This window comes from Schistocerca cancellata, chromosome 2 (assembly GCF_023864275.1).
Source record: "Schistocerca cancellata isolate TAMUIC-IGC-003103 chromosome 2, iqSchCanc2.1, whole genome shotgun sequence".
NCBI lineage: Eukaryota > Metazoa > Arthropoda > Insecta > Orthoptera > Acrididae > Schistocerca > Schistocerca cancellata.
In genome coordinates this window covers 402,514,302-402,535,337 of record NC_064627.1, presented here as the reverse complement: position 1 = coordinate 402,535,337, position 21,036 = coordinate 402,514,302, and the positions used below count along the sequence as shown (strand labels likewise).

The following is a 21,036-nucleotide window of genomic DNA, read 5'->3' as shown; positions in this document are numbered from 1 at the left end:
TGCGGCATAACGTCTTCCTTTGGACTGTTGTGAGATCTCCCACGTCTGTGACGATTTCTGCCGGCCGCGGTGGCCGAGCGGTTCTAGGCGCTTCAGTCCGGAACCGCGTGACTGCTACGGTCGCAGGTTCGAATCCTGCCTCGGGCATGGGTGTGTGTGATGTTCTTAGGTTAGTTGGGTTTAAGTAGTTCTAAGTTCTAGGGTACTGATGACCTCGTTAAGTCCCATAGTGCTCAGAGCCATTTGAACCATTTTTATGACGATTCCTGATAGAATTTTTTTCTTTAAATCAGCAACAAAATCTGTATGGGAAAGGCACGTGTAGAAAGATTGGCCGTCTATCACATTTTATTTCGTCAGGTAGTCCGTCAACTCGTTACATGAAATATCAGTGTACCCTGATATGTAATGGTTCAGATGGCTCTAAGCACTATGGGACTTAACATCTGAGGTTATGAGTCCCCTAGACTTAGACCTACTTAAACCTAAGGACATCACACACATCCATGCCCGAGGCAGGATTCGAACCTGCGATCGTGGCAGCAGCGCTGTTCCGGACTGAAGCTCCTAGTACCGCTCGGCCACAGCGGCCGGCCTGATATGTAATAGCTGTACACGTTTATGTTGACTCGCTGTGAGTAATTGCCTTTTGTTAGGTCTCTGACTCCACCTAGCGACTACATACAGTCGTCCGCCCCTCCCCCCCCCCCCCCAAAAAAAAAAAGAAAGCTGCGAAGCTTCGCTTGGAAACTGGTTGAGATGAACCTGCATTCACTGACAGTGGAAATTTCTGTCCGATTTGAAACCGATTGTCATTGACAAGGCATTGAAATTCGTTCCTGCTCTCTGTCGTTCAGGGTCTTTCTACGACCACTGTTCTTACATCGTGTTACATAGCTGCAAAACGTACACCACTTCTTGCAGACACATTCGACAGTCCCCATTGAAAAACAAACAAATCGGGCAGCTCGATTTACGGTACGGTCATGGGCACGTCCAAACACGAAGGCTGTTTTCTGCCATTCCATTACGTCGACCCATCTTCAAAAATGTTCAAACGTGTGTGAAATCTTATGGGACTTAACTGCTAAGGTCATCAGTACCTAAGTGTGGTGTGCGTACTGTAAGACCTTCGGTACACACACCATCAGATTATTTGGCTTGTCGCTCTAACGAAGTAGGCGAGTGTCAGCAATATGTCTCGTGGTCTTTCGTGGCGTGTTTATCTTCTGCCGTTAGGTCAGACGATAGAAATGCCACTTGCACGCTTAGGGTAGCAGACTGACGGTGACCACCTTTAAACAGAACTTGATTCATTTTCACACACATTTATTAAAATAATAAAAAGGCATAGATGTTACGTAACTTGATTCTGGATGCTGTTTACAATTGTCAATCTGAAGTTCCTTTGGACTTGGTACGTTAATCTTATTCTCACATATCTCTGATACTTGACAAAGTGTCTATACATTTCTCTTCATGGCTATGTACAGGAATATGATAATCTTATTAGGCACAGACTAATGCAGACAAAGGCAGACTGACTAATCGGAGGTCTGTACACTCGTTATAATACCTCGCGCCTTCAGGTATCACTGCGCGAGTGTGATCCGCGAGGAGAAAAGGTTCTACGTTAGCAGCAATCTCATTGGCTGCGTTACATATTAATACGCGGATCGCCGGAAGCAGAATTTGGTCCGTCTCTAAGACAGCGCCATCTTCTAGTGCGGAGACGGACGAGCGCTGTGCCTGCGCTGTTGTGCTTAGCGGAGCGCGCTCTAGTGGGAAAGTTGTGTACGCGCTGACTACGCGGAATTATGTACACAACACTAAACTTACACACTACTTAACCTAAATTATTCTAAAGACAAACACACACACCCATGCCCGAGGGAGAACTCGAACCTCCGCCGGGACCGCTCGGCTAATCCCGCGCGGCGACCCATCTTACTGCTCTGATTCGATACAACGGACTGGCACGCACACAACACTCCACCATCATGACTCACTTTGCGGTGAAGGAGCATGACAGCCTGGTGCCAGTTCTACCCTTCTACAGTACTCCACAGCGGCCAGTGTGCTCTTTTTATTGGTTTACCAACATTTTTTCAGGTGAGCGTATATGTAGACTCTTCTTCTTTCCCTTTACCAGCATCATGTCAACAATGAGGCAACAACGGATGCTATCAGGTCGTACTCAATAGAGTGGGGAATGAATTGATGAATGAACTAATGATCAATGGCTCACAAATTTCGTAACAGCCTTTGAAGTTGACGCTGCTTCGACGTATTCCGTGTCAGTGTCGCTGGCTAGTTATTGAAACAGCTCATCGCTCAACTACTCAAAGACGAACAGACCACATTCCAGATCATTATGCATGCCAAAATCAGAGGTGCTCGTCCGGAAATCGAAAGCGTACCCCCGAAGTACGTAGTAAGAGATACTAACAGGCCTCGGACACAGCTGTGGGAATAGGCTTTTTTGAAAGAGGCGTCGATGCATTCACGTGTAACTATCTGTAGAAACTTGAATTGCTCATGCTTGAAGTACGAGATGCTGAAGTTTCTGCTCGTAAAGATGACCCCGCCTCGTGTTATCTTCTTGTGGTTTTATTGTGAAGTCATACTAGCTCAGGTTATATGAATGATCCTAATGTATCGACAATTACCAGTAAAGGTGCTGCATTACAGTTCAGTGCCACTTTATCTACTGGGACAGATTTAGGAAACTGTAGGTAGCGCAGCTGTGTGTTCAAAAATGGTTCAAATGGCTCTGAGCATTACGGGACTTAACTTCTGAGGTCATCAGTCCCCTAGAACTTAGAACTATTTAAACCTAACTAACCTAAGGACATCACACACATCCATGCCCGAGGCGGGATTCGAACCTGCGACCGTAGCGGTCGCGCTGTTCCAGACTGTAGCGCCTAGAACCGTTCGGCCACTCCGGCCGGCTGCAACTGTGTTTCTTTTGTATGAAACGATGAAAATACCTGTTTATGGTACGCTTTGGAAAGTACAAATTTATTTTTTTAAACATTGTGTTCAGAGTAATATTTTTTCAGGACACAAATTACCTTTTTTCTCCTTCGTTTTCATTCATTAATCTCTTCGTTCCCTTGGACTACACATGTGGACCTTCTTCCATTCTTTTTCCTCCATAAACAGACGTGTTATTTTCCGCTGATAGACCGATGGTTCGTGAGTGTGGATGTCTTAGTTCTTAGACTTAAAACAAAGGCGCAGCACCTTGCAAGGAACTACTCATGTGCTAGTTTACAGCTGGTGGTACACAGGAAATGGTTACTTCCTCAAATAATAGACTGAGAATCTGTGCTTTTAACCTAACGTTCGCTAACTACTCTAGATGCTGAGAATTAGTTCAGATATGTACAAATTTTTTACATTACTATGAAATAACCTATTTCCTGAAGGTCTTCGTGCGTGGACCTCAGGTTATAATGCATATTTGAGTATTTCAATTTGGTCGTCGATAATGGAATACTGGAATAACCGTTATTTCTACAGTCTACAGCAATGCATGAAATATTAATGATGAACAATTGCAAGCACTTCTTAATGACTAAAATATAGAGTTATCTTACTGAAGATAGAAATCTCATCTTTGATTGTAGATTGCCCTGCAGAGTTTGATGGAACTGACTCGTAAACAATAAGAACGTTAAGATGTTGTGCCAGTAAGAAGGAGAAGAGGACGTCCTCGTCTAGTGAATTCCTCTGACAGTGAATAGATGATGTAGAAAATGTGGCTAAAAAGTCAAGAAGAGCTATGTTGCAACCAGTTTCACAAGTTAAGTTTTACAATACAATACCAAAATTTGTTGAAGCAAGGAAGGCTTCAAAATGCAGGAAACGTGGCTGCAATTCCAAGATAAGAGTCATGTGCGTCAATATGGAATGTATTTATGTATTGTGAAAAATAATTGTTTTGAAGCTTATCATAAATGTAGCGTAAAGATTTATTTAGTCAGTAGCAAATTATTAGTTGTCAGAAATTATTGTAGGATTATTGTTTACTTCCTTTTACGAATTTGTCTTAAAACATCAACAAAAACCTGTAGTGTAAATTATGGAGTGCAAAATTATTAACATTAAGAATCTTATTTTCTGTGTGTATTGGCAATTATAGTTTGTTGTCTTCAGTCCTGAGACTGGTTTGATGCAGCTCTCCATGCTACTCTATCCTGTGCAAGCTTCTTCATCTCCCAGTACTTACTGCAACCTACATCCTTCTGAATCTGCTTAGTGTATTCATCTCTTGGTCTCCCTCTACGATTTTTACCCTCCACGCTGCCGTCGAATGCTAAATTTGTGATCCCTTTATGCCTCAGAACATGTCCTACCAACCGATCCCTTCTACTAGTCAAGTTGAGCCACAAACTCCTCTTCTCCCCAATTCTATTCAGTACCTCCTCATTAGTTACGTGATCTACCCATCTAATCTTCAGCATTCTTCTGTAGCACCACATTTCGAAAGCTTCTATTCTCTTCTTGTCCAAACTAATTATCGTCCGTTTTTCACTTTCATATATGGCTACACTCCATACAAATACTTTCAGAAACGACTTCCTGATACTTAAATCCATACTCGATGTTAACAAATTTCTCTTCTTCAGAAACGCTTTCCTTCCCATTGCCAGTCTACATTTATATCCTCTCTACTTCGACCATCGTCAGTTATTTTGCTCCCCAAATACCAAAACTCCTTTACTACTTTAAGTGTCTCATTTCCTAATCTAATTCCCTCAGCATCGCCCGACTTAATTCGACTACATTCCATTATCCTCGTTTTGCTTTTGTTGATGTTCATCTTATATCCTCCTTTCAAGACACTATCCATTCCGTTCAACTGCTCTTCCAAGTCCTTTGCAGTCTCTGACAGAATTACCATGTCATCGGCGAACCTCAAAGTTTTTATTTCTTCTCCATGGATTTTAATACCTACTCCGAATTTTTGTTTTGTTTGTTTACTGTTTCAAATAAAATATGTACATTGCTGAATGAAGTGTTCTTATGGAAGAAAGGGGAAAGGAAATACAAAGCGAAGACTAGTATGTTTTCACTATAAGTGAAACTTGAAACTAACGTATGTGAACTACCATTTATGCCTTAGTAAAAATATTTCGTTTGCCATTGTCATGCTTGTTTATTAGTTTGTTGAAGAATATGAAAAGAAAAGTTTTCTGCGATTTTTTAATCTCAGGAGTGAAGAGGTTATAAGCGATTTGTTTCTGTTTTTACGATTTGCTTTTATTTTTACTTTGTGTTTTACTCTTTCGTGCTAAAGAACAGTCTTGCTTTCATCTCAGAGTCCTTACAAGGCGGAAGATCGCTACACTTCCTACCTCCGACGTAGGACGGCAGCCTTATTTATGCGCGTACGGTGCGTGGGCATCGGGAGTGTCATTCGCACAGAGGCAGTCAGCTGTTCACCTTCCGCTCCACAAAGTCCTCTGAAGGTCGCGACGGCAGCCTTCACTGCGAGCGGCGGACATCAGTACCCACCTTCCGGAAAGCGTTGAGCAGTAGTTCTGGATCATCATCTGACCGGCATGCATTAAATAGATTGTCACAAGACCCATGAAGCAGAAATATGGTAGGAAGTCCATTTTACTGTCGATCATATGGTATCCTTTCATTCACCGACTGATACCACTGAATCCTTTTGCAGAACTGAGAATTTGCCCACTATGTAACGTAGTATTTAAACATATATCGGATAACTGCCGTCTTTGGATTACAGATTTAAACATAAAGTTGTCAGCTGGGAAATCTGACGATAAGTCACACTAACGAGAAGTCACACTGACTCATTTTATCATTTCAGAAATGAGGGTTTCTTTCTGAATACTGTAGGTGCATATCTTTCTGCCAAATCACTGCTTTCATTTTTTATTCCCACATTTTCTTAGGCGGTGAGGAGGTTCAAAATTACACTACACCTGCTTCAAAGTGTAATGTGTAAACACATTGCCAGCCAGAAGTCAACAACAGAAGGACATATGCAATACCTGGCTTTAATTTTCAGGGACAACAGAAAATTTCCGGATCGGCGATTATAAAGCGAAATCTTGCAAAGAATTTCAGTTAGACAAAGACTTCTCTGGGTTCTATACATATCGAGGGGGCGTGTTGAAAACCAATACCTCCGAATTTTTTAGGTGAAAGCTCTTAAAGGTTTTTAAATGAAACAAACTTTATTAACATTTTACATCTTTATTCTTCATGTCTGCATGTTTATTTCTCAATATATTCGCCCTAACGACGAACACATTTATCCCAACGAGAGACGTCTTTGCCGATACCATCACTGAGGAGTGATTGACTTCGCTGACGCAGCCACAACCTCACCTCTGCTTACTCTGCTTTTTCGCTATCAAAGTGAAGTCCCCAAAGACGTTCTTTAAGTTTTGGAAACACATGAAAATCAGATGATGTCAAATCGGGACTGTATGAGGATGACCGACGACAGTGAACCAAAGGCGTGGGACTGTGTCAGATGTCGCAGCCCTCATGTCTGGTCTGCTTTGACATGCTGAAGGAGAGACTGCTCCATGTGTGGACGAACTCTTCAAATTCGAAACTCGATTACAGCACACTGTTTCTCACGCAACGACATAGTTACGTTACACACCGCCATAGTACACGCTAGAATTCGCAATCCTCTATCCGCAGAGGGCTGTAAGAATACAGACATGAATAACAAAGATGTATGATGTTAATAACGTTTGTTTTATTAAAAAATATTTAAGGGTTTTCAGATAATAGTTCCGAGGTACTACTTTTCAGGACGTCCTCGTAGCTAAATTATGTCTGTTAACAACGTCTCTGTTTTTATAGTCGATCTTACATTCATGGACTTTGTCTTCGTGGTTACAAGTATGGACAGAGGAGAAACTCAGTCGATAAGAATATGAGAGTTAGTTTGGGCTGGGGGAGGGGTAAACATAGAAAGGGACGATTTATCCCATAACAAAGGTTCTCGATATGTTTTACACGTTATAATCTTTGCCTCTGCTTAAATTCCTCTCCTCCGTAGCTCTTTCCAGCGCCAAGTTAGCTTTTCCTGCATCTTCGGCAGATGTCTCCCTTCCGTGCCCCTATTTTGTAAGGGTTTTTTATATACATCGTAGCTCATATTTGTTCGTAGACGCTCCTTAAAATTTCGACTAGGTTTTTAACATTCTATAGTAACACCGAGTTTCAAATGCTTCCAGGTTTCCCAAGTTCATTGTTCCATATTCTACTTTTCATTTGCATTACGGCTACTGTGGGCATCTAAATTTGTGTAGCGTTTCTATCCTGATATTCTGCATTACGCTCTCTCTGCTTTATATAGACGCTGCGATTTGTGCTTTGAAAATAAATAAAAAGAAAGTTCGAATTCCGCCAACGACCAGGTCATTAGCGATAAATATCAAATGAAAGAAGGTGGGGAAGCAAATCGTCCGTGGAGTTTTTTTAATATTCCATAACCACAGAAGGAGAGAAGATCATTGCCTAACTTTTGGTGACAACGAGATCATTAGCGATGAGGCGCTTACGTGGTATGGACAAAGAATGATGCAGGAAATTGGACACGGTCAGTGCAACGTAAACTTTGGAAGTGCCAGGAAACCTAAATCTGCGGGTCATCGCAATTTTTTACTTATTCAGTGCAGGGAAACTAAATCGGGACGACAGGGGTGAGAAGGAGTCTGCGTGATTTTCCCGAGCCACAAGCGGAAAGTGCTGAGCTAACGCCACTCTCGTCGGAACAGAGCCAGTGTGTAATACTGGAGGGAAGAACCATGCAACAATAACATAACTGGATTTAGTTTTGCTGCCGAATGTGACCGTCTACTGTTCAAAACATTTCGACTAATAAGTTTCCCGCATCTTCAGGTGTTTGTAACATTGTGGATATGTTTACTGTTAATGTGGAAGCGGACATAATATTGTAAAAATGATCCTGTGTGCTCCACTGAGAAACTTCGTATTGGTTGCTTCTCTGAAATGTAGGAACTGACCAAGAGGTTTTGTATAGAGTGTTTCAAAGAAACACAAACAGATCGTAGCGTATTGTGTGCGAAGGCAAATAGCTAATGATTCAAGAGCGAGTCGCTCTCCGGAAACGTTCGGCACTGTGGAGCGTCGACTTTTGAGAACGGTACCGTCATTGTGTTTTCGGGTTATGTTTAAAAGCCTAATTAGCTATGAAACATTACTGAAAATTACTAAACGGTAGGACTTCTGAATAGATTATCAATTGTTCTGAATTTCTGTCTGATAATAGGTGACAGAAAAGGATCCAGCAAGTTCACGGTTGCATAAAACAGTTACCTTTGAAGGGAATGTTTTGGATAAATTTGAAGACCAATCACCATCCACCAGAATTAGCCAAAAGGTACAGGTGTTAGACGCTTTTCGTGCTACGACTCTCATGCCGAGGGCCTGGGTTTGGATTCCCGATGCTGCCAGGGATTTGTCTTTGATGCCAGGACTGGAACAGGGAGCATCCAGCATCGTGATGTCAGTTCAGGATCTCCTTGACCGAGTAGTAGTGGCACAAGGTCTGCTAACCCAATAATGGCCCTAAAGATGTGTGCTGACCCGTCCGTACCGCATCCAAATGACGTCGTAGACAGAGGATGACATGTCAGTCGGTCGGTCTCGATTGGCACATCTGTGGCCAGAAGGGCGGTGCTAAGGGAGGAAGGTTACTCCAGGCACAATTCACTACTTTGCTGGTGTTTGGAGATAAATGCACGTTCGCCCGAGAATAAATTCTGAACTGGCACAACATTCATACGTAGGCAGACGATACTTCGCATGGGGAAGTAATTAGAAGTGAGCAGCACAGGTTCATTATGAAAGTGTTATTCGGAATAATTTATGATCAGGTAATTGCATCACATCCAATGCCAAATATACTGACAAGGCAAATCCACCTCATTTTTCTCGGGCATTTTGTTCCCGTACTGTTTGTCAGGTAATGTGGTTGCAAAAGCGCGGATCTCTAATTAATCTGAATGGAAATTTGTCCGGCTTAGTGCAGCAACTGGACGTGGCATGGATTCCACAAGTCGTCTGAAGTCCTCTGCAGAAGTAATGAGCCATGCTGCCTCTACAGCCGTCCATAATTGCGAAGTGTTGCCGGTGGAGGATTTTGTGGACGAACTGACATCTCGATTATTTCCCATAAATGTTCGACTGGACTCGTGGCCGGTGATGTGGGTAACCAGATCATTCGCTCGAGTTACCTGGAACGTATTTTAAACCATTCGCGAACACTGGTGGCTCGGTGACATGGCGCATTGTTATCCATAAACATCCCATCGTCGTTTGGGAACATAAAGTCCATGAATGGCTGCAAATTGTCTTAAAGTAGCCCAAGATAACAATTTCCGGGCAATGATCGGTTCCTTTTGACCAGAGCACCCAGTCTATTCAATGTAAATGCAGCCCGCAACATTATGGACCACCACCAGCTTGCACAATTGATAACTTGGGTCCATGGCTTCATGGGGTCTGCACGACGGTCGAACCCTGCCATGAGCTCTTGCCAACTGAAATCAGGACTCATCCGATCAGGCCACGGTTATCCAGTCGTCTGGGCTCCAATCGGTATGGTCACGAGCGCAAGAGAGGAGCTGAAGGTGACGTCGTGCTATTAGCAAAGGCACTCGGGTCTGTCATCTACTGTCAAATGCCATTAACGCCACATTTCACCGCACAGTCCTTGCGGATACGTTCGTCGTACGTCCCACATTGATTTGTGAATTTACTTCGAGCGGCGTTGCTTGTCTGTTACCAATGACAAGTCTACGCAAACGCGTCTTCTGTAATTACCATTCCGCGTTCAAATGTTAATTCCGGTCATACTCATGTGGGAAATTTTTTCACATAAATCACCTGAGTACAAATGACAGCTTCCCCAAAGGATGGTTCAAATGGCTCTAAGCACTATGGGACTTAACATCTGAGGTCATCAGTCCCCTAGAACTACTTAAACCTAACTAACCTAAGGACATCACACACGTCCATGCCCGAGGCAGGATTCGAACCTGCGACCGTAGCAGCAGCGCGGTTCCGGACTGAAGCGCCTAGAACCGCTCGGCCACATCGGCCTACCCCCCAAAGGACTCCCCTTTTATACCTTGTGTACGCGATACTACTGCCATCTGTATATGTGCACATCGTCATCGTTTTTCGTCACCTCAGTGAACACGTATCGCTAATGAACTGCGTAAATACACTCCTGGAAATTGAAATAAGAACACCGTGAATTCATTGTCCCAGGAAGGGGAAACTTTATTGACACATTCCTGGGGTCAGATACATCACATGATCACACTGACAGAACCACAGGCACATAGACACAGGCAACAGAGCATGCACAATGTCGGCACTAGTACAGTGTATATCCACCTTTAGCAGCAATGCAGGCTGCTATTCTCCCATGGAGACGATCGTAGAGATGCTGGATGTAGTCCTGTGGAACGGCTTGCCATGCCATTTCCACCTGGCGCCTCAGTTGGACCAGCGTTCGTGCTGGACGTGCAGACCGCGTGAGACGACGCTTCATCCAGTCCCAAACATGCTCAATGGGGGACAGATCCGGAGATCTTGCTGGCCAGGGGTAGTTGACTTACACCTTCTAGAGCACGTTGGGTGGCACGGGATACATGCGGACGTGCATTGTCCTGTTGGAACAGCAAGTTCCCTTGCCGGTCTAGGAATGGTAGAACGATGGGTTCGATGACGGTTTGGATGTACCGTGCACTATTCAGTGTCCCCTCGACGATCACCAGTGGTGTACGGCCAGTGTAGGAGATCGCTCCCCACACTGTGATGCCGGGTGTTGGCCCTGTGTGCCTCGGTCGTATGCAGTCCTGATTGTGGCGCTCACCTGCACGGCGCCAAATACGCATACGACCATCATTGGCACCAAGGCAGAAGCGACTCTCATCGCTGAAGGCGACACGTCTCCATTCGTCCCTCCATTCACGCCTGTCGCGACACCACTGGAGGCTGGCTGCACGATGTTGGGGCGTGAGCGGAAGACGGCCTAACGGTGTGCGGGACCGTAGCCCAGCTTCATGGAGACGGTTGCGAATGGTCCTCGCCGATACCCCAGGAGCAACAGTGTCCCTAATTTGCTGGGAAGTGGCGGTGCGGTCCCCTACGGCACTGCGTAGGATCCTACGGTCTTGGCGTGCATCCGTGCGTCGCTGCGGTCCGGTCCCAGGTCGACGGGCACGTGCACCTTCCGCCGACCACTGGCGACAACATCGATGTACTGTGGAGACCTCACGCCCCACGTGTTGAGCAATTCGGCGGTACGTCCACCCAGCCTCCCGCATGCCCACTATACGCCCTCGCTCAAAGTCCGTCAACTGCACATACGGTTCACGTCCACGCTGTCGCGGCATGCTACCAGTGTTAAAGACTGCGATGGAGCTCCGTATGCCATGGCAAACTGGCTGACACTGACGGCGGCGGTGCACAAATGCTGCGCAGCTAGCGCCATTCGACGGCCAACACCGCAATTCCTGGTGTGTCCGCTGTGTCGTGCGTGTGATCATTGCTTGTACAGCCCTCTCGCAGTGTCCGGAGCAAGTATGGTGGGTCTGACACACCGGTGTCAATGTGTTCTTTTTTACATTTCCAGGAGTGTAGTTAGGATGCTAAACACAATCCGGAGAAGCTTCCCTTCGACGACCCACAGCGCCGAATGTGTACATTTCCGGAAAATGTCCAACTTGCCGTCCCGCGCTACGTACTCGTACCAAGCGCTGCAGATGTTCTCTTCTGACAGATCCAGTACTACACAACGGTGTTGCTACAGGGTGTTTCAAAAATGACCGGTATATTTGAAACGGCAATAAAAACTAAACGAGCAGCGATAGAAATACACCGTTTGTTGCAATATGCTTGGGACAACAGTACATTTTCAGGCGGACAAACTTTCGAAATTACAGTAGTTACAATTTTCAACAACAGATGGCGCTGAAAGTGATGTGAAAGATATAGAAGACAACGCAGTCTGTGGGTGCGCCATTCTGTACGTCGTCTTTCTGCTGTAAGCGTGTGCTGTTCACAACGTGCAAGTGTGCTGTGGACAACATGGTTTATTCCTTAGAACAGAGGATTTTTCTGGTGTTGGAATTCCACCGCCTAGAACACAGTTTTGTTGCAACAAGACGAAGTTTTCAACGGAGGTTTAATGTAACCAAAGGACCGAAAAGCGATACAATAAAGGATATGTTTGAAAAATTTCAACGGACTGCGAACGTGACGGATGAACGTGCTGGAAAGGTAGGGCGACCGCGTACGGCAACCACAGAGGGCAACGCGCAGCTAGTGCAGCAGGTGATCCAACAGCGGCCTCGGGTTTCCGTTCGCCGTGTTGCAGCTGCGGTCCAAATGACGCCAACGTCCACGTATCGTCTCATGCGCCAGAGTTTACACCTCTATCCATACAAAATTCAAACGCGGCAACCCCTCAGCGCCGCTACCATTGCTGCACGAGAGACATTCGCTAACGATGTAGTGCACAGGATTGATGACGGCGATATGCATGTGGGCAGCATTTGGTTTACTGACGAAGCTTATTTTTACCTGGACGGCTTCGTCAATAAACAGAACTGGCGCATATGGGGAACCGAAAAGCCCCATGTTGCAGTCCCATCGTCCCTGCATCCTCAAAAAGTACTGGTCTGGGCCGCCATTTCTTCCAAAGGAATCATTGGCCCATTTTTCAGATCCGAAACGATTACTGCATCACGCTATCTGGACATTCTTCGTGAATTTGTGGCGGTACAAACTGCCTTAGATGACATTGCGAACACCTCGTGGTTTATGCAAGATGGTGCCCGGCCACATCGCACGGCCGACGTCTTTAATTTCCTGAATGAATATTTCGATGATCGTGTGATTGCTTTGGGCTATCCGAAACATACAGGAGGCGGCGTGGATTGGCCTCCCTATTCGCCAGACATGAACCCCTGTGACTTCTTTCTGTGGGGACACTTGAAAGACCAGGTGTACCGCCAGAATCCAGAAACAATTGAACAGCTGAAGCAGTACATCTCATCTGCATGTGAAGCCATTCCGCCAGACACGTTGTCAAAGGTTTCGGGTAATTTCATTCAGAGATTACGCCATATTATTGCTACGCATGGTGGATATGTGGAAAATATCGTACTATAGAGTTTCCCAGACCGCAGCGCCATCTGTTGTTGACAATTGTAACTACTGTAATTTCGAAAGTTTGTCTGCCTGAAAATGTACTGTTGTCCCAAGCATATTGCAACAAACGGTGTATTTCTATCGCTGCTCGTTTAGTTTGTATTGCCGTTTCAAATATACCGGTCATTTTTGAAACACCCTGTATTATCAGGGCCACGTGTGTGCCCCCCAGACTGACTTCCGGCGCGTGCTACGCGCTCTCTTCCTGCTGTGAGCGAGGCGCGTGGAGCAGGAAGCGGCCTCGTGGCTAACCTTTGGCGAGGTGTGGCCGCAGCTCGGCCGTCGCGCGTCGCAGGCACTCGTCGAAGGCGGGGTCGCCGCGCCGGCACAGCGGCACGTAGCTCGCTGCAACACACACAGGCACACTCACCTTAAATCTTGCTGGTACTCAGACGAGTGAGCTCGATAACAGAGTGCAACGTATCAGAGTGCCGTCAATCTCAGAAACGTTAGGAGTAAGCCTAATTATGAGGGCCATTCTTTTATGAAGGTCCGATGGATCGCGAAACTGAAACCACAGTAAAATCACTAATGTTTATTTGCAAGAGTTAGCTACAACTTCCAGCTACTTGCCTCTCAGACACCTGTCATATCATTGTACCAACCTTACTACACTCTCGTCGTAAAGGCAGCCGAATGTGCCTGCCGCCACTTCTCTACGCTGGTCTGCAACTCGGTGACTGAGCTGTCTTCAGTGCCCCTGCAGCCTGCGTCCTAGAATCGTCATGGAGAAGGCTATGCATGACTGTTGCGTCATGAAGGCTGCACGAAATCATGCCACATCTCTCAGCAGGCACTCGTTCATGGAAGAAGACACTATTTTCTGGATATCCTTACGTACTGACTGTCCGCTCAGAACTGAATGTGCAAGGCTTCATCGGATTTTCACTGTGGCTTCCATTTCGCGACCGATCGGACCTTAATAAACGAATAGCCCCCATATTTAGTTAGTTAGTGTCCCACAGCTTATATTCATGATAACCGATATATTGTAGAACATGTCGACTGAACGAAAATAGAACACACATTTCTAAAACCAAAAGTATTGAAAAAGGTTACAAAATATTTGTGTGGTTATATGCTGTCCACTTATAGGTTTTTTTAGTACAAATGATTAACTATTTCTATTTAAGATTACTTTATGGTATAGAAGGAGTTGTTCAGGAAAAGCACCTTTAAACAACATTTTAAAAAAAGAATAAACTTTTGTTGTCTCTGAAATATTTTATTTCCGTGGGTAGATTGTTAAAGAGTATATAAGTTTGTTTTTCGACCTTTTATGTGCGAAAGGTAGATCCTTTAAACCCTTCTAGAGTTGGAAGTGTAAATCGCCGGTCTCGGATAGATTCCGCCCGGCTAATTAAGGACAAGGGCCGGTGTACTGGCTAACCTGGATGTGGTTTTTAAGAGGTGTCCAACATCAGACCAGGCGAATACCAGGCTAATGCCCGCTTATGCCTAAGTTACACAATCCGCAAACATTTCACAGGGGGTAACGCTAGACGCTGCCCGATTATTAAATGCCAATACAACAATTGCTCGGTTAGCAGCGAATATTGTTCCGTTTCAGCATACACTTATATATATATATTGTGTGTGTGTGTGTGTGTGAGAGAGAGAGAGAGAGAGAGAGAGAGAGAGAGAGAGACAGAGAGAGTTTGTTTTGTTTTAACTTCGAACAACTAAATATCTCGAAAAGTACGCATCGTATGAAAAACATCTTCCAGATGATAAGGCAACATTTTCAGAGGGGAACTTCGACTATGTTAAAACTGGGCACCTCCTAACCACCCTCTCCCATTCCCCGACTGCCTCATTTCCAAACTGAAATACCTTTCTTTATTGCAGATTTTAATTCTACGCCTAAAAAATACCTAGGTACCTAGCTGGTACTGTAATCGGCACGACAGTTACAGCGATTGGAGGGGAAAACACACCGACATCAGTCACCCAAAAGGTAGGATTCGAGGGGAATCAGCGAATTCAAGCTTCCTGATGGTATGAGGACTCAATGCAATTAACCCAGAAAGGAACAGAAAACTACGTTACGTTAAAAGTAGCTTATTCGTCAGAGGTTCGAATGCACAGACGTAAAAGTTTTACTGTGCAATCAAATTTTTAAAACTTTTTGACAATAATATATGTTTTAAACTATAAAGTTTACATTTTTATCGAAACTGTGACGTAGAATCAAATGACTCGCTTCTTAATTCAAAAAATCTGAAACATCGATTTTTGTTCATTACAGCGCCAGCTACCACGATGGGAAGAAGTGTTTTAGGTAAGCCACAGGTATTTTTTGGCATTGAATCCCAATCTGCAATAAAGAAAGGAGGTTCCCAACAAGCGTCTGGCGCCGTTGCTAGACCTGTTACTGCTGCTACAATGGCGGGCTATCAACATTTAAGTGAGTTTGAACATGGTATTACAATGGGCGCACAAGCGATGGGACACAGCATCTCCAAGGTAGCGATGAAGTGGGGATTTTCTTTCAAAAATGTTCAAATATGTGTGAAATCTTATGGGACTTAACTGCTAAGGTCATCAGTACCTAAGCTTACACACTACTTAACCTAAAGTATCCGAAGGACAAACACACACATCCATGCCCGAGGGAGGACTCGAACCTCCGTCGGGATGAGCCGCACAGTCCATGACTGCAGTGCCTTACACCGCTCGGCCAAACCCACGCGGCGGTATTTTCCTGTACGACCATTTCACGAGTGTACCGTGAATATTAGGAACCCGGTAAAACATCAACTCTCCGACATCGCTGCGGCTGGAAAAAAATCCTGCAATAACGGGACCAACGACGACTGAAGAGAATCGTTCAACGTGATAGAATTGTACCCCTTCCGCAAATTGCTGCAGATTTCAAAGCTGGGCCATCAACAAGTGTCAGAGTGCGAACCATTCAGCGGAACATCATCGATATGGGCTTTCGGAGCTGAAGGCCCATTCGTGTGCCCTTGATGACTATACGATACAAAGCTTGACGCCTCGCCTGGGCCCGTCAACACCGACATTGGACTGTTGATGTTTGAAAACATGTTTCCTGGACGGTCGAGTCTCGTTTCAAATTGTATAGAGCGGGTGGATGTGTACAGGTATGGAGACAATCTTATGAATCCATGGACCCTGCATGTCGGCAGGGGACTGTTCAAGCTGTTCAAGCTGTTCAAGCTCTGTAATGGTGTGGAGCGTGTGCAGTTGGAGTCATATGGGACCCCTGATACATTTAGATAATTCTCCGACAGGTGACACATACAAACAGTAGTCTGCAGCTGTGGTCTAATGCATTTGTGACTAGTGATGGTTTAACGAACATGCGCGCTTACAGATTATGTTGTTTTACGATGTTTGAGTACGTGTGCTCGCACTGTGTAACAACGTCACGAGTGTATTTAATAGTATTGACAACGACATACGAATATGTCAGCTTACATTACGTTGACATTGCTTATAGCCTTAATATCAGCATTTTATAATGGCCTAAGGCCGAAATTGCAATAGTGTTGTAAAAACTTATAACAGTCACTGGCGTAAAGATGATGTCCATAAAAAAATTCTTTATGACTGTGAATCCCAGCCACAACAAGTTTATACATACGTAAGCATTCTGTCTGATCACCAGCATCCTTTCATGTCCATTATGCATTCCGATGGACTTGGGCAATTCCAACAGGACAATGCGACATCCCATACATCCAGAATTGCTACAGAGTGGCGCCAGGAACACACTTCTGAGTTTAAACACTTTCATCGGCCACCAAACTCCCCATAAATGAACATTATTGAGCGTATCTAGGATGCCTTGTAATGTACTGTTCGTTCCACTTGTACTCTTACGGATTTATGGACAGCCCTGCAGGATTCATGGTGTCAGTTCCCTCCAGCACTACTTCAGACATCAAGCGAGTCAACGCTACGTCGTGTTGCGGCACTTTTGCGTGCAAGCGGGGCCCTTCATCCAATGTCTAACAGTTACGTTGACATGCAGACACTTTCAACGCATTACCGAGTCTGTGGCGACAATACAAGGAAACAGGAGTAGAGGATGAAGTGCGTTCTCTGAATGGTGATCAATTACTGAAATAAATTTACAGCAGGCTTCAAAAAAGCTACAGAAATGAATGATAAGCTAAAGAACTCGGTATTAGCCCATACATATAGAATGCCACGACTAAAAGAATACATAAATAGCATGCTGTTTGGTAGCAAGGCATTAACAGTGACGTAAATTTTCGATTGGCGGAGCACACATGTTTTCTCAGGATGGAGGTGGAATAAACAATAATACAACCATTTAGTTTGCACTGGACGAACTTCCTGTGTTCTGAAGCGTGGACCATAACATAGATTTTTCCAAACACCATTCTAATGGAGCACTTTTGCAATTAATTGTGTACATTGAATCCCTTAAGTTCCTTTCTATCCCCTCCACAGGCTCACAAAACAAAACTTCGTTAGAGGCCATCTGATCCCAACAATCGGTCACTTCGCCCCATCAATGATACTTGACAACATCACGATGGCGCACTCAACTTCCGTACTAAGTCACGGCTAGCCTCACTCCAACATGCTTCAGTAAGAGAGAACGAGTCAGCGTGTAGCAAGCGACTGCAGTGCCATCGCTCCCACACTCGTCGTATTCAAGGAACTGAGTCAAGGAGGAAGGAAACTGGTGAAGCACCGACGTAACAGCGGCGCCTCGATTTTTAGTGTAGACAATCTTCAACAATGGACTCGTTCTCGCTCCGTTTCTGATCTCCACTAGCCATCCTATTCAAATGCCGATCGCGTGAACGCAAGGGATGAAGGCCAGGAAAAAGAATAAATAAACTGTTAGTATATGTTTAATTTTCCCAGCTGCTTAAATGTATGAGTGTAACTTGCACATAATTTTAACTATTTTCTGTAGTTCGCCAGAAAACGTATCTTTTATGCTACACACCAATTTTTTATTTTATTTATGCAGTCAGATGCGTTTCGCCTTTTTAAGGAAAAATCTTCAGTGGACATCCTGGAATATTACATGATCATCCGTTTTCACCTATACATATCTTGACTGAAAGCAGTTCACGGAAAGTTCAAACATACGGAAATGCAGACGGGGATGCCTTCGACAACTGCCAATGCTTCGACAAGTGCACACCCTGTAATTTTAAAGGCACGAATGCAACGAAATATGTTGTGCAAGGAAAATTGAAACCTTGGTATGCGGGCGATATGCAGAGAGACAACAAGCACGCCGTAAAAAAATATGACCAACACACAACCAAAGATTACCAGTCTCAGAAGTTATCAGTGGGTGGGTAATTAGCATTTACTATGATCCCCGGTTGTCCAGCCAAAGATCACCAATCTCAGAAGTTATCAGTAGTGAATATTAATCACCAGTGGGTGGGTAATTAGCATTTACTATGACCCCCGGTTGTTTGACAAGAGAGAGAGCAAGACTGCCAGCAGAATTTAAGAGAAAACCTCTGTCTCTGTCTGTTAGGCCATTCTCTAATTTAATCTCAACTGCTTCTCAGCAACTACAACCACTCGCCAGAACTTTGGAAAACTTAATAGTAAATAAAGCAAAATAGATAGATAAAATTCCGTTACAATTTCAAAATCATTGAGGGAAGAGCCAACTAAACGACTATTTACGTTGGTGTTTAGAATAAGAGTCTGGCGATATACCATCGGACTTCCGGAAAAAAAAATCATCCACACAATTCCGAAGATTTCAAGAGCTGACAAGTGCGAGAACTACCACACAATCAGTTTAATAGCTCATGAGTCCACGTTGCTAACGAGAATAATATACAGAAGAATGGCAATGAAAATTGACAATGGCCTTGATGAAGATCAGTTTGGCTTTACGAAAGGAAAAGGCGCCAGAGAGGCAATTCTGACTTTTCGGCTGATGATGGAAGCAAGACTAAAGAAAAATCAAGAAATGTTCGTAGGTTTTGTTGACCTGGAAAAAAGCGTTCGACAATGTCAAATGGTGCAAGATGTTCGAAATTCTGAAAAAAAAATTGGGGATAAGCTACAGGGAGAAACGGGTAATATATATCATGTACAAGAGAAAAGAGGGAACAATAAGAGTGGTAAGACCAAGAACGAAGTGCTCAGATTAGAAAGGACATAAAACAGGGATGTAGTCTTTCGCCCCTACTGTTCAATCTATACATCGAAGAAAGAGTGACGGAAATAAAAGAAAGGTTCAGTAGTGGAATTAAAATCCAGGTAAAAGAATATCAGTATGATTCATTGATGACATTGCTATCCTCAAATAAAATGAAAAAAAACTGCAGGATCTGCTGAATGGAATGAACAGTTTAATGAGTACAGAATGTGGACTGAGAGTAAATCGAAGACGAAAGTAGTGAGAAGTAGCAGAAATCAGTAACTTAACATCGGTGCTGATCATCAAGAGACAGATAAAGTTAAGGAATTCTGCTACCTAGGCAGCAAAATAACCCATGACGGACGGAGCGAGGAGGACATCAAAAGCAGACCAGCACTGGCAAAAGGGGCATCCTGGCCAAGACAAGTCTACTAGTATCGAACACAGGCCTTAATCGGAGGAAGAAATTTCTGAGGATTTACGTTTGGAGCACAGCATTGTATGGCAGTGAAACATGGACTGCGGGAAAACCGGAAGAGAAGAGAATCGAATCATTTGAGATGTGTTGTTACAGAGGAGTATTGAAAATTAGGTGGGCTAAGAAGATAATCAGTGCGGAGGTTCTCCGCAGAATCGGCGAGTACAGGAATATAAGAAAACATTGACAAGAACAAGGGACAAGATGATAAGACGTGTTAAGAGATCATGGAGCTGCAGAAGGTAAAAACTGTAGAGGAAGACAGAAATTGGAATAGAGCCAACAAATAATTGAAGACGTAGGTTGCAGGTGCTACTCTGAGATGAAGAGGTTGGCACTGGAAATGAATTCGTGGCGGGCTGCTTCAAACCAGTCAGAAGACTCGTGACTCGAAAATAATAATAATAAAGCACACCAGAATCTCAGTGTTATTATGATCTATAAAGTGACTGGTACCAAGGAAATATTCTGCAATAGCAGATTTGCTCGGCTGTTTTAAGCCTATGTGCCGCTTGTGCTCGGTGCATCGGTGCTCCACGGTCCTGATGGTCCGACCAATGACGTGCCACAACTGGATGGGATACGACAGACATCTGCGTTACGCAAAACAAGCTCATATTTTGCAGCTCCTAAAAGCTCTCCAACCCTAGGTGGTGTCAGAAGAGCCAGTGACATCAAGTGATGTCGTGGATCAGCGTGCAGCATTGCCATCACAGCGTGGTGAGTGCACCAAACTGTTTGTTATTTAAGTAGATCCAGGTGTCTAATTAGTTACATTGGAGACTGGAGTTCAAAGTTCAATTCGTGAAAGTCGACACAGATATCGATTTAAGTGGATTGAAAGGAAACATGAAAGAAATATACGCCAGTATGCACCCGGTTACGTGTACTCAGCCTAAAATGCTGGGACATTGTGCACCCTGCGCTAAGTCCTTAGCAAGCAGCAGTATCAGTAATATTAAATCTCTGTCCTGTGGAATCTTTCCTAATGTATATGACAGTAGTCAGGATGATTTCCAGATGCGTACGAACGTCAACTAACTCACCCCGTATTCAAGAATACCACTCACGGTGGCGCTGCATTGTGGCTGGTGCAATGTTTTACAGAAGAGTAACCAAATAACTATAAAATAAGCTTGCTGATTCTCTTTTAATTTTTGGATCTGCTAAGGTAAACTGA

The 21,036-nt window shown here is 44.3% G+C and overlaps 1 protein-coding gene across 1 annotated transcript in view; it reads right to left on the bottom strand.

The window, feature by feature from the left end:
- Nucleotides 1–21,036, bottom strand: part of LOC126161842 (uncharacterized) — a 65,019-nt gene that overhangs the window by 29,807 nt on the left and 14,176 nt on the right. Inside the window, exon 2 of the mRNA XM_049917947.1 lies at nt 13,507–13,599. Within this exon, the coding sequence (XP_049773904.1) occupies nt 13,507–13,599 (93 nt within the window). The remainder of the gene's footprint in view (nt 1–13,506; nt 13,600–21,036) is intronic.